The sequence below is a fragment of the Sorex fumeus genome, unplaced genomic scaffold (assembly GCF_029834395.1).
Source record: "Sorex fumeus unplaced genomic scaffold, SorFum_2.1 ptg000047l, whole genome shotgun sequence".
Taxonomy (NCBI): Eukaryota; Metazoa; Chordata; class Mammalia; order Eulipotyphla; family Soricidae; genus Sorex; species Sorex fumeus.
In genome coordinates this window covers 43,434,280-43,452,492 of record NW_026606104.1, presented here as the reverse complement: position 1 = coordinate 43,452,492, position 18,213 = coordinate 43,434,280, and the positions used below count along the sequence as shown (strand labels likewise).

Genomic DNA, 18,213 nt, shown 5'->3' with positions numbered 1-18,213 from the left:
CCGCCCCTCTCGGAGAGCCCGGCAAGCTACCGAGAGTATCTCGCCCGCACGGCAGAGCCTGGCAAGCTCCCCGTGACGTATTCGATATGCCAAACACGGTAACAACAAAGTCTCCAATGGAGACGTTACTGGGCCCGCTCGAGCAAATCGATGATCAACGGGAGGGCCTATATTATTATTATATTACCTATGGTGGTGCTCGGGGGTAATTCCTGAGTCTGTGGTTGGGGGTTATTCCTAGTGGTATTACTCCTAGGAATCATGCAGTTCTGGGGTCAAACCTGGGTGGAGCTATTTCTCTGCCCCCCTTTATTTTCTTTTCCTTTTATGGCCCTTCTCCCAACATGGGAAACCTCACCTCAACCACTGCTCACATCGCTGGCTGTGAGTCTGTAACAAGCTCTGGCCAAGGGACATTTGCTAGGGCCCTTTCCTAGGGAAGGAGCCCAGGGTAGGGTCCATGGCATCTCCTGCCTATTCTATCCTTAGGTGGAAGCCCATTCTCTGGGAACGCACAGTCCCAAACTTGTGGAGGTCCCTGTGAGGGCCACAGATGGCTTGAGTCTCAGATCTTTTCAAGGGACATGTGATAGAGTGACATGATACCCCATCATGATAGCTTGTGACCCCATCTTACTTCCACCCTATGGATCCCTCTTCTAATTTTTTCATTTTTGGGGCCACACCCAGTAGTGCTCAGGGATTACTCCTGGCTCTGCACTCAGGGATCACTCCTGATAGTGCTTGGAGGACCATATGGGATGCCAAGAAACAAACCCAGGTTGGCCACGTGCAAGGAAAACACCTAACCTGCTGTATTATTACTTTGCCCCCCGCCTCTATATATATATATTTGCTTTTTGGGTCACACCCAGCGATGCACAGGGGTTAATCCTGGCTCTGCACTCAGGAATTATTCCTGGCGGTGCTCGGGGGACCATATGGGATGCTGGGAATTGAACGTGGGTTGGCTGCATGCAAGGCAAATGCCCTACCCGCTGTGCTATCGCTCCAACCACCTACCCTCTTTTTATCTTAATGGAAAAGTTTATCCCAATAGACAACAAGGCCAAGTGAGTACTGGTGCATGAGACGTCATTCTACATTTAAATAGCTGAAATTCCACTTGACTTGAAATGTTCACACAAGAGCGACAATTCACTTCTCCAACACATATTTCTCTAATGGTACTGCAGGTCAAGGGACAGAGGAACATAATTTAATCACCTATAGGGACAACTAATAGTGTTCATGGAGACAGTATACTCCATGTTAAATAGAAATAAGCAGATGAATCCTTGCTAAGAATTTGTGGCATCACAAGCACCTCTGGGAGTGCCCCTGAACACCTAGTAGAGAAGAGTCCTCCTCTTCCCTGAAACCCGGGTGTGCAACCAACACCCCTGCCCTCATTCCCCACCCCCCCACCCCCACCACCATGCGGGTCCATTCCCAAAGTAATCTGTGCCCCAAGTCTCACACATTGTAGCTGCCACTAGGGGGAGCTCACAGGTTAAATAAAGAGTCATATTTCATTTGGAAAAGAATCCTCTTGTATAGTATCATTATTATTTTGTTTCTTCTATTATGGGGTCATACTTCAGGGCTTACTCCTGACTGCACACAGGAATCACTTAGGCTGATGCTTGGGGGAGCCATTCTGCAGTGCTGGGGACCAAACCAGCATCAGCGACATGCAAGGCAAGCACGCATTTTACCTGCCTTACTATCTCCCTGGCATCCCAATCCATTCCACATTATTTTTATACAATAGGAGAAAGGTCTATGAATATAAGTACTTTTTCCAATGTTAGCAAGCATCAAAGCCACTGCCGAATTCTTGTTTTATGAACTCAGAAATGTATTAGTTATCTCAATGAACTCTAATATTCATTTGGTGGACTATTTTTTTAAAATTATGTATTTGTTCATAAGTATGGGTTGATAACCTCAGCTACTTCCTCTTGCAGATGACTAAGTGGACTCAGAGATGTCAGGTGATTTCTTAAATCAGATCTCCCTTGGGGCTGGAGTCATAGTACAGCAGCTTGGGCACTTGCTCCATTGGGTCCCCTTACCCCCCCAGGAGTGAGTCAGCAGTAAGCCCTGAGCACCACCAAGGTGTGGCCCCTAACGAAAAGACAAAACCAAAACAAAACACCCAAATCACAGGGTTCCCAAGAGGCAGGTGAGGTGGGGCATCAAACAGAGGTCTGCCTGCTCTCTGAAGTCCTGCCCAGAACCAAGCCCACCCCCTGCCCATGCACAGAGATGAGCTCTCTGGGAGCCAGTCTCCTGACTCTGAGAGAGGAAAGGAGGGGGTGGCGTCAGTGACTTCGAGAGGCACCAGAGATACCCACACAACTGTGCTTAGACCACTGTCACTTGCTCCGTGGATTCTCCTGCTTACCTTGACAGAGAAGATATTTGCAGTGTGGCCCGTGTGCATGGAGAGCAGCTTCTTGTGATGCAGTGGGTCCCACACAATCGTGTGCTGGTCATCGGAGCCAGAGGCCAGCAAGCTGCAAGCAAAGTGAGGGGCTCGACCTCTCCCCAAGTTCCAAGACGCCTCTCTCCTCTTTTTTTTTTTACACCCCCACTGATAAGGAAGAGTTAGGCAGCGCAGAACTTGAACAGTAGATGTCACAGGATTTCAGGTTATTTTATAAACATTGAGGATCTTCAGTTCTGCTTTGAGAATTTATCATTATTCCTTAAAGACATTGGTTCATTAATTTTAAAAAAAAGGTGGGGGGGTTGGTTGGTCATCCAACCTTCTACGTGTCTAAGACTCACTGTTTAACTATTTTGGTAACGATACAAACAGCAAAGAGCAACAGTGGCCTGAGTCGACTCTTTAATGTAGCTCTATTGAGAACAAGGACCATTCCCTTCGCTCAGCATCCCGACTCTTCCTTTCACATCTTCGAGTCGAGGTGCCATAGCTCATACTTACTCTCCTTTCTCATTCCACTCCAGACAGTTGACACAACCTGAGTGACCCTGGTGAAGTAAATGGAAAGGAACAAGAGAACCAGTTAGATATTCTTCTGGGGAACTTACCATTAAGAAGCAGAATTGAACAAGTAACCTAACCTTACCATCTGTGATGCTTTCCAGGTGCAGAGGAGTGACCAAAACTAAAGTGAGCCACCTGGCATCTTACAATATATGAAGTTCTTTCTTCTTTCTTTTTATTCCCCCCCCTTTCACCTTTTGGGTCATACCTGACAATACTCAGGGGTTACTCCTGGTTCTGCACTCAAGAATTATTCCTCACAATGCTTAAGGGATCATATGGAATGCTGGGGATCGAACATGGGTTGGCTGTGTGCAAGGCAAACACCCTACCGACTGTACTATTGCTCCGGCCCTACATGGGGCACTTTCATGATTATAATTCCGCTCTATAACTGAACACTCTGAGCCATAAAGGGCAGGTTTCGTGGATCATAGTTTTTAGATACGTAAACTGAAGTGCAGATAATGGTGAGTAATTAAAGTGAAATCTAAGCCAATTTTGCCTCTTACCATACACCCCTCAGCCACAGAAAATTAGCCCAGAGGAGCAACTGTCCCAAAGGCAACCAATTAATTAGAAGGCTGCACTTTCATTCATTTGGTATATATAAAATTTATTAAGTATCCACTCCATATCCATCCCATGCCAGTTACTGTTCAGGTGCTGGGGGCTACATTAGCATACAAAACAAAGTCCCTAATCTTCTGGAACTCGTTTCAAGTAGATGGAGTCTGCTCTAGTAAGATAAATTGGGTGACAGCCTGTGCATAGGAATATTATGTGTTTGTGTGTATCTGAGTGTGTCTGAGTTCGTGCTTGCAAACCACCTGAGTATGGAGGATCCTGAATGATTGCTATGGTGTTTACAAAGAGCTGGGCACAGTGTTCATGGAATGACATCCTCTAGTCATCCACCTCCTGAACCTCTGAAATCTAAAAATACGTCATGCTAGGAAACTGAAAAATAAGAGTGCAGCGAAGATCCTTGAGATCAGGATATCATCCTAGATTATCCACATGGGTTAATATAATCACACCAGCCCTTCAAATCAGAAGGCTTCCCTTGGCCCAATACAACTAGAGTGATGGCAGTCAAAATGTGGCTCAGTTATAGAGCACTTACCTTGCATGTGTGAGGTTCTGGGTTTGATTCCTGGCACTGAATGGTGCTTTGAGCACTGCTAGGGGTAACCCCTGAGCATAGAGCCTAATCTCAAATATATCCCCCCCCAAACAAAATAAAATTATTTTTCCCACACTTGTCAAAAGTATTTTACTAAAAGAATTGTTATTAAGAAAATTATTATGTTCAATATAAATTTATGCTCTCAAAAACTGACTGAAAGAGAACAGGTGGACCAGAGAAAAGCAGGCAGCTACCGATAATCCCTCAGTGGAAAAGTAAGTTGCCAGCCTTACTTAAGAGACTCATAAACAAATCTCTTTAGAGATAAGAAGCCACAACTAATTTCAGACCTGTGCAAGGCTGTAAAAATGGGATGCATTGGAGGAGGGTGGGTTTGCCAGTGCTCATGCAGGCAGAGCCCCGGCAGCCACTTACTCCCACAATCTAAAATTGCTGCCATGCTCTGGTCAAACTCCACTGTCTCAGAACAGACCTCACCAAGATATTAATCTCTAAAAATTTGGGTATGTGGGTTCTGTGACATATCTCCAGGCTGTATTGGGGTTGAGATGGGCTACCTCCCCCCACCTCCCTGTACCTCTGGAAGGCCTGGCAGTCACATCCACAACCCAAAGCCACCACCCAGTTGCAAACCAGAATGTACAAGAGGAGAGAGAGAGAGAGCAAGAAGAAAGGTGCTGGAGGGATGAGAGGGAAACTGAGGACATCGGTAGTGGGAAATGTATATTGGAGGATGGACGGGTGTTGGAATATTGTATGAATGAAACCCAATCATGAATAGCTTTGTGATAGTCTATTTCAGGGTGATTCGATACACAAACAAAAAAGTAAGCTGCCTATTTAAACACCCGCCCTAATGCTTAACATGCCCATATTTTGTTTTTCAAAAGTAGGTACTATAAACACCCTCAAAGAAATCATACATATATCTTCAACATTACAAAACGAGGTCTGAAGGAAAAGCCAAATATGAAAACACAATTTATAAAGTAAGCCTCTCAAGCCTAGAAAACTGAAATAGAGAGATGACCTCATGAATGCTACGATACATAAAGAGCTAAGAGCAAATGAACAACTCTAAACACCTTCCCAATAGTAAAGCTACAAAGTGAGAGCTTACAGTATTATTAACACTACTATTTTCTTCTAGTTATCATCTCTTCATACATAAATCAAGATAAACTTTTTCTACTCAATTATCATTCTATCTTTCCCCTAATTTTTTCTTTTCGGATTTTAAGGCCATATCCAGCGGTGCTCAGGGCTTACTACTGCCTCTGTGCTCAGGGATCACTCCTGATGGTGCTCAGGGGACAATATGGGAGGCCGTGCATAGAACCTGAGTTGGAAAAGTGCCCTACCTGCTGTACTATTGCTCTGGCCCCTCTCTAACAACATTTATCCTTTGGTTTGACTGAACACAAAAGGGTTGAAAACTAAAGAGTATCAACTCTTATTGGAATGGCACTTGGGAAATGCAATTCTAGAAATGCTAAATTTTAATGGAAGTGGTAATTCCTGAATGAAGAGCCAGGAGTAACCCCTGTGCATCACCAGGTATGATCCAAAAAACAAAACAAACAAACAAAAAAATTAAGGGCAAGAGAGCACAACAGTCGAATGTATACTATGCATGCAGGAGGCCTGGGTTCAATCCCTAGTGCTGTCAGAAGTAGTAGCCTCTGTATGAGGTCAGGTATGCCATCAGGTGTGATCCCAAAACATATTAAAAATTAAAAGTAGGCACATATGCTTCCCGAGCCCATGTGCTGCTTGTGCCCACATGGCGGAGCATATGTGTTGCCTGCGTCTCCCGTTTTTTTTTTTTTTTTTTGCTTTTTGGGTCATACCCGGTGATGCACAGGGCTACTCCTGGCTCTGCACTCAGGAATTACTCTTGGCGGTGCTCGGGGGACCATATGGGATGCTGGGAATCGAACCCGGGTCGGCCGTGTGCAAGGCAAATGCCCTAACCACTGTGCTATCACTCCAGCCCCGCATCTCCCCTCTTGAGATGTGTACTTTCAGGCTTTCATGTCTAATACTGGGATGTGTGTAGAGGCTCCCTCCACCTTCGGAGAAATCCACGTTCTCTCCTCAGCACTTTACTCTCCACTCTCTCCCACTCTCTCTTCCTCCTTCCCTTCAAAACCTCCAAATAAAAACTGTAATTTAAAAAAAATTAAGGGGCTGGAGCGACAGCACAGCGGTAGGGCGTTTGCCTTGCACGCAGCCAACATGGCCGACCCGAGTTCGATTCCTCCGCCCCTCTCGGAGAGCCCGGCAAGCTACTGAGAGTATCTCGCCCGCACGGCAGAGCCTGGCAAGCCACCCGTGATGTATTCGATATGCCAAACACAGTAACAACAAAATCTCCAATGGAGACGTTACTGGGCCTGCTCGAGCAAATCGATGAACAACAGGAGGGTCTTTACCTTTTACCTTAAGGGGCTGGAGTGATAGCACAGCGGGTAGGGCGTTTTCCTTGCACGCGGCCGACACAGGTTCGATTCCCAGCATCCCATATGGTCCCCCGAGCATCGCCAGGAGTAATTCCTGAGTGCAGAGCCAGGAGTAACCCCTGAGCATCGCCGGGTGAGACCCCCCCAAAAGTTAAAAATTAAAAAAAAAAAAAAAGGACTTTCAAGGAAACAAATTCTTCTTTGCAGTTTCCAGAAGAAATACTGCCCTGTCAAGAGCCTTACTTTTAGAAAGTGTGATCTACAGAATTTTAATGTTTTGGGCCACTTAGTGATGCTTGGGGCCACTTTCAGCAGAGCACAGGGGGCAGGTACTAGGGAACCATTTGGGCTGGGTGTCACACTCAGGCAACTACTGCAATGTAAAGTATATGCTCCAACTCTTTCTCTGGTCCCCGCAAGTGTTTTACTTTTTTTATGGTGGTGCTGGGAATAGAATCCAGGGTTTCTCACAAGTAAGGCAAGTATACCAGCTCTTAGCTACACTCCCAGCCCCCTGAATGTATATTGTTTTAAGCTACTAAGTTTGTGGTAATTTGTTATGGCAGCAATAGAAAACTAATATAGAAATTGAACTCTACATTCTTTATCTTGTTAAACAAGTATCATACTCAGGTATGAGTATGATAGGTATCATACTCATTTCTTGGATAAGAAAAGCCATGCTCAGAGATTAGGTAGCCTATTTTGATATTGTGATTTATAATAATTATACCTTTGGTCTTCACTCTTGTTTCTGGCACAAAGCACCTAAAACCCTTTGAATTCCTAAGTGATGAGAGATAAAGAGTCTTTTGTTTTGGAATTTTAGGGCCACATGCAGAAGTGCTAGAGGCTACTCCAAACTCTGCTTGGTACTCAGGAAACCATGTGGTGCTGGAGATTGAACACGGGCCTCCTGCATGCAAAGCATGTGCTCAGCCCTTGAATCATCTCTCTGCGCTCTTAAATGATATCTTAGGGGCTGGGGAGATAGTATAGCAATAGTACAGTGGTAATGTGCTTGCTCTGCACACAGCAGACCTGGGTTCAAGGTTTATTCCCTGGCACCATATTAGGTTCTTTGAGCACTGCCAGGAGTAATTAACTGAACACAGAGTCAGGAGGAAGCCCTGGGCACAGCCAGGTGTGACTTCCCCCCACGAGCCCACAAAATAAGGGTATCTTAATACTTATAACAAACTCCTTTCTTGGGCTGGAGTGACAGTACAGCAGGTAAGGCTTTTGCCTTGCATGTGGTCAACCCAGCCCAGGTTCAATTCCCGGAATCCCATATGGTCTCCTGAGCACTGCCAGGAGTAATTCTTGAGCACTACTGGGTGTGACCCCTGAAAAAGCAAACAACAACAACAACAACAATCCCCCCAAAAAAAACAAACAAAAAAAACAGAAAGAATTCCTTTCTGCCATACCCCATTGATTAATGAGGTTACTTTTGGAAAGCTCCTAAGGATGGGGCTGGTTGCCAGGGGAACTAATCATGTGATTAGAGCTTTGGAACTTTCAATCCCACCCTCAAGGTGGTGGGTAGGGGTGGGGGTGGGGGGAAAGAAGGGCTGGAGGTCGACCTGAATGCCAAATGCCCATGATTTAATCAATCAAGCGAAACTAATGAAATCTCCATAAACCCCCAGAAGGATGGGATTCAGAAAGTTACGTGGAGATGGGGGGAGACTGCAGTGCTCACTGAGAGGACGTGAAGCTCTGCACCCCTCCCCACGTCCCTTGCCTGAGGACCTCTTCCCTTTGGTTGCTCCTCAATCATACTGAATCTAGTTAGCTCTTTCTCTAATCTTATTTTCACCACTTACCTGACCCTAGAAATGCTCATCTCTTTCCTCCCATCTTTCCCTTTCTTTTGCTTTACTCCTGTTACTATGATGGGGATTGCATTAGATGCTGGGGAGTGGAGTGGTGCTCTTGGGGTCAGATACCTTGAGCTACTGCTGCATTCCTGGTTCTGATGCTCACACATCTCCTTTCAGCCGCTCTGTTTTCGGTGGTGGCACACCTGCCTACCATGCTGCAGACAGATGGCTGAGGTACTGCACTTATTTTGTTTTGGGGCAGAGCTGGCAGTACTCATGGCTTACTCCTGGCTCTGTGCTCAGGGATCAATCCTGGCAGGGCTCTGGGGACCACACACAGTGTCAGAGATTGAACCTGGGTCTGTTGTGTACAAGGCTAGCACCCTACTAGCTGTACTATCTATGTGGCTCTGATTCTGAGTTTTCTTTTTTAATTACTTATTTTTAGGCCACTCCCAGCAGTTCTGTGGTTAAAGTTTTTTTGTTTTGTTTTGGGCTTTTTGGGTCACACCTGGTGATGCTCAGTGGTTACTCCTGGCTCTGCACTCAGGAATTATTCCTGGTAGTGCTTGGGGGATCATATAGAATGCTGGGGATCAAACCCAAATGGCTATGTCCAAGGACAGCATTCTGCCCACTGTAGTATTGCTCTGACCCACTGAATTTTCTTAAAAGGAGGAAAAGTAGGCTATACTCTAGAGTGAGCTGTCTTCCAGTATACTGTCATTTCTCCTCGGGATGGGTATAGCAATGTTCACCAAAATGACACAGCAGTAGTTGCATTTAATTCAACATTTTGATTTTCAATTTTTATTTATTTTTGTTTGAGCCACACCCAGTGGTGCTGGGAGCTATTCCCAATTCCATGTTCTGGGGTCAATCTTGGCATTGCTTGGGGTCCATGCAGTGCTGTGGATCCAGCCCAGGGAGCTATCTTTCTGACCTGACATTTTAATCTTTTAAACCTCTGTCTACCAGTCTGATCTGGTTTTAATTCCTACTTTCCATTTTATTATTTTGTTATTTCTGCTCTCTCTCATGTACACACATGTGCTAATGCACACTTTTCCCTATCTCTCCTGCAATAACCATTTGAGAGTAAGAGGTATACTTTAGGACTCTCTACATATTTAATACTTCTCTGTGTATGTGTGTGTGTGTGTGTGTGTGTGTGTGTGTGTGTGTGTGTGTGTGCATGCGCGCACGTGTGTGTATGTTTCTTTTTGGATCACATCTGGAGATGCTTAGGGGTTACTCCTGGCTCTGCACTCAGGAATTACTCCTGATGGTGCTTAGGGGACCTTATGGGATGCTGGGGATCAAACCTGGGTCTGCTGCGTGCAAAGCAAATGCCCTATCCACCGTACTATTGCTCAGGCCCCAGTATATACTTCTGCGAATATGGATATCCTTTAACTTAACCACAGCATATTTATCAAAATCAGCAAAGTTGACATAGAAACAATACCATTATTTAATACTTGTGGGGCCCAAGCGATGAGACAGCGGGTAGGGCATTTGCCTTGTTCATGGCTGATCCTTGATGCTCTAGCATCTCTTATAGTCCTCCAAGTACTGCTAGGAGTAATTCCTGAGTGCAGAACCAGGAGTAACCACGGAGTGTCACCAGGTGTGACCCAAAAGGCCCAAAACAAAAAAACTTAACCACAGCATATTTACCAAAACCAGCAAATTTGACATTGAAACAATACTATTATTTAATATAATGTCCCTATTCAAATTTCACCACAGTCAACTGTGCTCAGGGGTGAATTCCAGCTCCGTGCTGGAGGTGCGTAGGTAGGGAGCTTGCTCTGAGAGGTGCTCAGGTCCATATGGTAACAGGTATTAAACCCAAACCTCCTACTTGCAAAGCATGTATTTCTGCCCTTTGCACTATTTCTCCAGCCTCCCCAGTTTCGTTGAGTGGAGAATCATAGACCAGTCTCTCATAGCTACTGAGGTGTCATTGCACCTGGAACCTTTTAGCAGACACAGCAGAAAGCTATTTACAAATATATACTTATGTATGTATTTTTAAACTTTAATACTGCTATTTTGGGCTGGAGCAATAGCACAGCGGGTAGGGCGTTTGCCTTGCATGCGGCCGACCTGGGTTCGATTCCCAGCATCCCATATGGTCCCCTGAGCGCCGCCAGGTGTGACCCAAAAAGCAAAAAAAAAAAAAAAAAAAAAAACAAAAACCAAAAAAAACCAACTAATACTGCTATTTTGAATTTGTATGTAGAGTTCTTCTTTGCCTTTGAATTAATTTCCCTTCTCCCACTGTGAAGGGAACAACTGATATATCAATATTATAGATATATTTATTCTATTTAACACTGATATATTTATTCTCTAAACACTTATTTGCTTATTTGCTCAACTGCTACAGCAACTTCACAACTATCCTATAATGGGCAGGGTGCTTGTCTTACACACAGCCAACCCAGGTTTGATTCCCTGATACCCTGATACTTGAGTACCACCTGGAGTGATTCCTTAGCACAGAGCCAGGAGTAGATACGGCCCCCAAGACCCCATTGAAGTGCATACGCGTGCGCGCGCGCACGCACGCACACACACAGACACACACACATACACACACACACACTGAGAGGCCTGGGGATATGGCTGGATGGCAGAGTGCTTGCCTTTCATGGAGAGGGTGCAAATATGATACCAGCATTGCCCTCCCTGCTAAAATGCAATCTTGATAAGACACTGCTGCCTATGAACCCTGGCTCCACAACAAAGGTATGTTGTGGTGCAGCACAACCAAGGATGTAATAGCACGTTACAAAAAAACACGAGACCCCAGTAAGCACAAGCAGCTGAGTGTGTGGAATCCAGTCATCACAATTACTACAAAAGAAAAAGGGGGGGGGGGAAGAACTCCATTCAAAAATTAATTGTATTAGTTACCATCTGCTTCTTATCGTTGCAGATTTGGGGAGATGGAACAAAGTGAGCCCTGTGCTGCGTGTGGTCTCAAACCCAACCAAATACTCTGCAATAAGGTGTTGACAAGAGTTACTCTCCTTTCTTGGGGGCTGGAGAAACAGTAAAGCAGGTAGGGCATTTAGTTTGCCTTGCACACGGCAAACCCAGGTTTGATTCCCAGCATTCCATATGGTCCCCTGAGGACTACCAGGAGCAATTCATGAACGCAGAGGCAGGAGTAACCCCTGAGCATTGCCGAGTGTGGCCCCCCAACCATACAAACCAAAACAACAAAAACCCAAAGAATTAAATTCCCCCTTTTCTACCCCCAGCCCTGCCACCTTTTATTTTATTTTATTGGCGCTCAGGAATAACTTGCATGCAGGGCATGCACCCTACCTGCTGGACTATCTCTTTGGCCCTCTACCCACCTTTATCCTCTGCCTCCTACTCCCGAGAGATGACAATTTCATTAGGTTTTGCTTGTCTGTTTTAGTGCCTACGCTGTTACATAAATTCTTATTCTGTTATACCAAAATTAACAAAAGTAATTATTAAAATGTCATTGCCCTTAAACAGATATAAAAAAAAAGATATTCAATTGCATTCATGTAAGAAACATAACTAAAAACTATAGGATATACTTAATTTTTTTTTTTTTATTTGTGGGCCACACTCAGCATTTTATTTTATCACACTCAGGGATTACTCCTTACTCTTCACTCAGAGATCAGTTCTGGTAGGGCCTCAGGATCATACTGGGTTGGCTGAATGCAAGGCAAGTGCCCTTCCTGTTGTACTACTGCTCTGGCCCTAAAAAGACCATTTCTCATCTGTAAGATGGTAATTTAAATCTTCAAAAGTGTAACCGTACAATCTACTGATGAGTTCTGGAGAAACAGGCATGTTCATGCACTGCTACTGGGAAGACACATGGTGTAACTCCAACAGAGGGAAATTAGTATTCAATACACACACACACACACACACACACACACACACACACACACACACACCCTGTGATCAATACTCTGGCCTCTAAGTTTTTACCCTTAAGGTGTGTACTCAGCAATACTGAAATACAGATGCACAACATTATTCATTATGGTATTGGTGGAATTACAAACTATTAGAATCTACTCAAGTCTATGGGCTGGGGTTGGAGCCCTGGGGCAGAGAGCATGTTTAGCAAATATGAGGTCCCACAAAAATAAGTCTCTCTGTGAGAAATTCATTGCACATCTTGGCATAGCTGTATAGTCATTATGCAACTGTGAAAAAAGAATTCAAATCTAAGAACTGATGAGTGATTTCAAGATATGTTAAGTTTAAGAAGATACTACTGATAGAAAAAGATACCATGTCTTAATGATTTTTCATCTGCAACAACTCCAAGTTCAATGAGCCAATTCCTCTATTCTTTGCTAGTTATATATTTACTTCCTTCTCTAACCCCTAAAAACCCATGGATCATTACTATAATCATTCTCTTGCAACACTCAAGAAAAAAACCAATCCCAAAAGATCTATCCTATATTTTAAACTTTACCTAATCTTTTTTTGGGGGGAGGAGGGGGAACTAACTATGGTCAACTTTTTCTAATTTTAAAAAGTTCTTCCTTGGTGCCAAATACACATGTATCCAGGGCTTTCCTTTTCTCTTACCCTTCACTGGTATAGTGAGAGAGCAGTTTACCACTTGAAGGTTAGTTCTCTATTTTCCTTTCCTCACTTCCTAGTAATTCCGCAATCCATTTCTATTTATCTATTCCTCCTGACAAGATTAATAGCATTAACATTCTTGTTTTATTTTATTTTATTTTATTTGCTTTTTGGGTCACACCTGGCGATGCACAGGGGTTACTCCTGGCTCTGCACTCAGGAGTTACTCCTGGCGGTGCTTGGGGGACCATATGGGATGCTGGGAATTGAACCCAGGTCGGCTGCATGCAAAGCAAATGCCCTATCCACTGTGCTATCTCTCCAGCCCCAACATTCTTGTTTTAAATCTATGGACTTTTTTTCTTTTATTGAATCATTCGCGGCCATGTGACTTTTTATTGTCTAGTTCTTGCTCTCAGAGAACCTGGCAGGCTACCAAGAGTATCCTGCCCGCACAGCAGAGTCTGGCAAGCTCCCCATGGTGTATTCAATATGCCAAAACCCAGTAACAATGATGGGTCTCATTCCCCTGACCCTGAAAGAGCCTCCAATGTGGCACTTGCTAAAATCTCAGGGCTAGGACGAATGAAGACTTTACTGGTGCCTGCTGGAGGAAATCGATGAACAACAGGATGACAGTGATACAGTGAATCAATCAATCACAGTTACAAACTTGTTTATGATTGGGTTTCGATCATACATTGTTCCAATGGGTCCCATCCACCAGTGTACATTTCCCACCACCAATGTTCCCAGTTTCCCTACTAAGTGCCACTCCCCCAGCCCCCCCGCCCCCCGCCTCAAACCTGCCTCTATGGCAGATTTACCCCCTCCCACCGTCTTCTCTCCTCCCTATCCCTGCCCCCAGCATTATTGCAATAATGGTACTAAAATATATTATCAAGTATAATCTTATTTCATTTCAGCACTCAGTTCTTGTCCAGAGCGATCATTTACAGCAATCTTTGTCATAGTGGTCTCTCTGTCCAAACTGCCCTCCCTCCCAACACCCCCCCAACCCCCTGCCATATGCACACACTTGTGGCAAGATTCCAACCATGCACCAGTCCTCCTAGCCCTCATTTCTACTGTCCATGAATTTTAGTCTCATACTATATGTTTTTTTGATATTCCACAATGAGTGCATTCATTCTGTATCTGTCCCTCTCCCTCTTGACTCATTTCATTCAGTATGATGCTCTCCATGTCCATCCATTTACAAGACAATTTCATTACTTCATTTTTCCTGGTGACCGAGTAGTATTCCATTGTGTAGATGCACCATAGTTTCTTTATCTAATCATCTATTCTCAGGCACTGGGGTCGTTTCCAGATTCTGGCTATTATGAATAGTGCTGCAAAGAACATAGGAGTGCAGATGGCTTTTCTGCTTTGAGTTTGGGCCCCTAGGGTATATTCCCAGGACTGGTATTGCTGGGTCATAATGAAGCTCAATTTTTAGTTTTTTGAGGAATGCCCATATTGTTTTATGGACACTTCATAGTCCTTATCTTACTTCACTCCTGGTAGTATTTGAAAGTCTGGTCATTTCCTCTTTAGTAAAACACTTCTTCCTGGTTCTGTGGTATCACTATGTTTTCCTTCCCATTCTCCTGTAGTTCTTTCTTGATACTCTTTATTTGTTCACCTGTTCCTTATGTTGTTTTTTTTATGGATCCTTTCTAGGCTTTCTTCCCACTCTACAAACTACTAACAGGCAACTACAACTCACTTCATTGCCTCAATCTATATGCTGCTGCCAAATCATCTCCAGAGTAAATCTCTCTCTTTGGCTCAGACCAAAACACTACATCCACATGTCTAGGTAGCAGATGATCCATGGTTACATATAGCTCTCGAACAACTTTAACAAAGTTCACCATCTTTCCTTTCAAATCTATTCCTTCTCCAGTGTTCCCTAAATCAGCAAGTGAGAGGGTATATTTTTTCCTTTTTTAAATTTTGGGGCCACACCTAGAAGTGCTCATGGCTCTGTCTTGGCAATGCTTGCAGATTATATAGGATGCCAAGAATCGAACCTGGTCAGCCACATGCAAGACAAGTGCCCTATCCACTGTACTATCTCTCCGGCTCCAGCAAATGATAACTTCATTCTAACTTTTCAGTCACCAAGTATTATTATTATTATTATTATTATTTGGCTTTTTGGATAACACCCAGTGATGCTCAGGGATTACTCCTGGCTTTGCACTCAGGAATCACTGGCGGTGCTCGGGGGGACCATATGGGATGCCGGGGATCGAACCCTGGCCGGCCGTGTGCAGGGCAAATGCCCTACCCCCTGTACTATGGCTCTGGTCCCCTAGAATTCTTTTAATTCCACTTATTAATAAAAGTTTTTCAGATTCACTACCTTCTCTCCATCCAAATCACCGTCCTCTTAGGTCCTCTTGGGGAAGTGGTTACCTCTTTCTGGAAGGCAGTCACACCTGCGTCACTGGTCTGCTGACTCCAGTTTAAACTGCCGCAATCTTCTATTGTAAGCCAAGATTAATTTCTTAAAAAAGTTTACCTTTGATCACACTGGCTCTCCACTGCCCTTAAGAAAAAACTAATAGTCTTCAAAAGTTTACAATGTCATTTATTATGAACATCGGACCTCAGCCATCTTACTCACCTTATCTGTAATCCTCTGTCCACTTGGATCCTGTGACCATCTGTTCTCTTGAACTGAGAACACTACTCTCTTTGGCTCCACGCATATGCTGTTCCTCTAGCCTAAGGCACATTTTCTTCCCATCTCCAAGGCTCCCCCAATCTAGGAGGCTCCTCCCATCTACCTTTCCAGTACCAATCTGACTACATTCTCCTAGGAAGTCAAGCTGATATTTCCCTGGCCCATCTGTTTCACTTGCTTGGGAAATTTATCAGATTAATGAAGGACATAAGGGGGAGAAGAAATTTGGGATGGGACCAGAACAAATGTTAAGCATTATGTCTGAAATAAGAATGAAGAAAAATAAATTGGTGGAATCGCCATGGCAGGTCATTTTGGTCACTGTCACTATCCTCCCGTTGTTCATCAATTTGCTTGAGCGGGCCCAGTAACGTCTCCATTTTGAGACTTGTTGTTACTGTATTTGGCATATTGACTATGTCACGAGTAGCTGCCAGGCTTTGCCATGCGGGTGAGATACTCTTGGTAGCTTGCCTGGCTCTTCGAGAGGGGTGGAGGAATCGAACTCGGGTCGACCATGTTGGCTGCTTGCAAGGCAAACGCCCTACCCGCTGTGCTATTGCTCCAGCCCAGGTTGTTTTGGTCCCTGTCACTGTCACTGTCCTCTCATTGTTCATCGATTTGCTCAAGCGGGCCCAGTAACGTCTCCATTTTGAGACTTGTTGTTATTGTGTTTGGCATATCAAATACATCACGGGTAGCTTGCCAGGCTTTGCTGTGCGGGCGAGATACTCTTGGTAGCTGACCTAGCTCTCCAAGAGGGGCAGAGGAATCGAACTCAGGTCGACCATGTTGCCCACTTGCAAGGCAAACGCCCTACCTGCTGTGCTATCGCTCCAGCCCAGGTTATTTTGGTACTATTTATAAAAATTATAGAAGTGGGTGGAGAGATAGCTGAGCATGGTTTGTATGTGGGAGGCTGGTTTTGATCCCCGACAGGGCATGGTCCCTGAGCACTGCCGAGTATGGCCCAAAAACCAATAATCAAAGTAAATTACAGAAGCATTTACCTTCTGACCTACTATTTATATTAAGCACCAATTCTACAAAATGCTGCTAGATACTTATCCTGTATATACATATCCCATTTATGCCAAATGATGTTGCAAGAAGTAATTTGCACATACACAAGATTATTATAAATCCATCAACAGATACAGCTTAGACTATGGAATACAAGAGAATATCCTAAAGTTATTAAATAATTAAAGGTAAAGGCCCTCCCGTTGATTGTCGATTTGCTCGAGCGGGCCCAGTAACGTCTCCATTGGAGACTTTGTTGTTACTGTGTCTGGCATATCGAATACTCTCGGTAGCTTGCCAGGCTCTCCGAGAGGGGCGGAGGAATCGAACTCGGGTCGGCCATGTTGGCCGCTTGTAAGGCGAACACCCTACCCGCTGTGATAATTAGAAATATATGCAATGACATGATAAAATCATGACAATATAGATATATATCTATACTTTTTTAGTATTTGAGACTCATCTGATGGTGCTCAGGGCTTATTCTTTGCTCTGCTCTCAGGACTCACTCCTGATGGGACTTGGTGATCATGGGTGGTGCTGGATATTGAACCTGGTTGTCTGTGTGCAAGGCAAGTACCCTACCTGTTGTATAACCTCTCCAGCCCCTCATGATGTATATTTTAATTTTATTATTGTCATTGTTGTAGTGCCTGTAATCATACCTGGTGCCACTCCAGAGAATATGCTTTTAAATTTAAAAAGTTAGGTAAAATATGCTAGGCTAATATTGTGAAGGCTAGAGCGATAGCACAGTGGGTAGAGTGTTTGCCTTACACACAGCCAACATGGCCGACCCGAGTTCAATTCCTCCGCCCCTCTCGGAGAGCCTGGCAAGCTACCAAGAGTATCTCACCCCCATGGCAAAGCCTGGCAAGCTACCCGTGATGTATTCGATATGCCAAACACAGTAACAAGTCTCACAATGTTACTGGGCCCGCTCGAGCAAATCGATGAACAATGGGAGGACCGTGACTGTGACTGTGAATATTGTGAGGAAAGGTGAGAATTTTATGAATAAGGTTTTCCTAGAAAGAACTTGAACTGATTATATTAGTTGATTTCAATGAAGTTAATTAAACAGTTGGGGTAAAAAGTGCAAATATGATCTTTTAAATCTTTAAAATGAGAACCATAAGAGTCACTGTCATTGTCATTGTCCTCCCATTGTTCATTGATTTGTTTGAGTGGGCCCAGTAACATCTCCATTGTGACACTTGTTACTGTGTTTGGCATATCAAATATGTCATGGGGAGCTTGCCAGGCTTTGCTGTGCGGGCGAGATATTCTCAGTAGCTTGCCAGGCTCTCCGAGAGGGGCAGAGGAATCAAACCTGGGTTGGCCGGGTCGGCCGCATGTTTACCTAATAATAAATAAGAGGGTTGGAGTGACAATACAAGGGGTAGGGTGTTTGTCTTGCACTTGGTCGA

General features: G+C 44.3%; 1 protein-coding gene across 1 annotated transcript in view; it reads right to left on the bottom strand.

Annotated features, from left to right (window-relative positions):
- The window catches only part of WDTC1 (WD and tetratricopeptide repeats 1), a 65,283-nt gene that overhangs the window by 15,626 nt on the left and 31,444 nt on the right, over positions 1 to 18,213 (bottom strand). Inside the window, exons 4-5 of the mRNA XM_056123001.1 lie at positions 2,957 to 3,003; positions 2,411 to 2,522 (exon numbers count right to left, since the gene is read on the bottom strand). Of these exons, the coding sequence (XP_055978976.1) occupies positions 2,411 to 2,522; positions 2,957 to 3,003 (159 nt within the window). The remainder of the gene's footprint in view (positions 1 to 2,410; positions 2,523 to 2,956; positions 3,004 to 18,213) is intronic.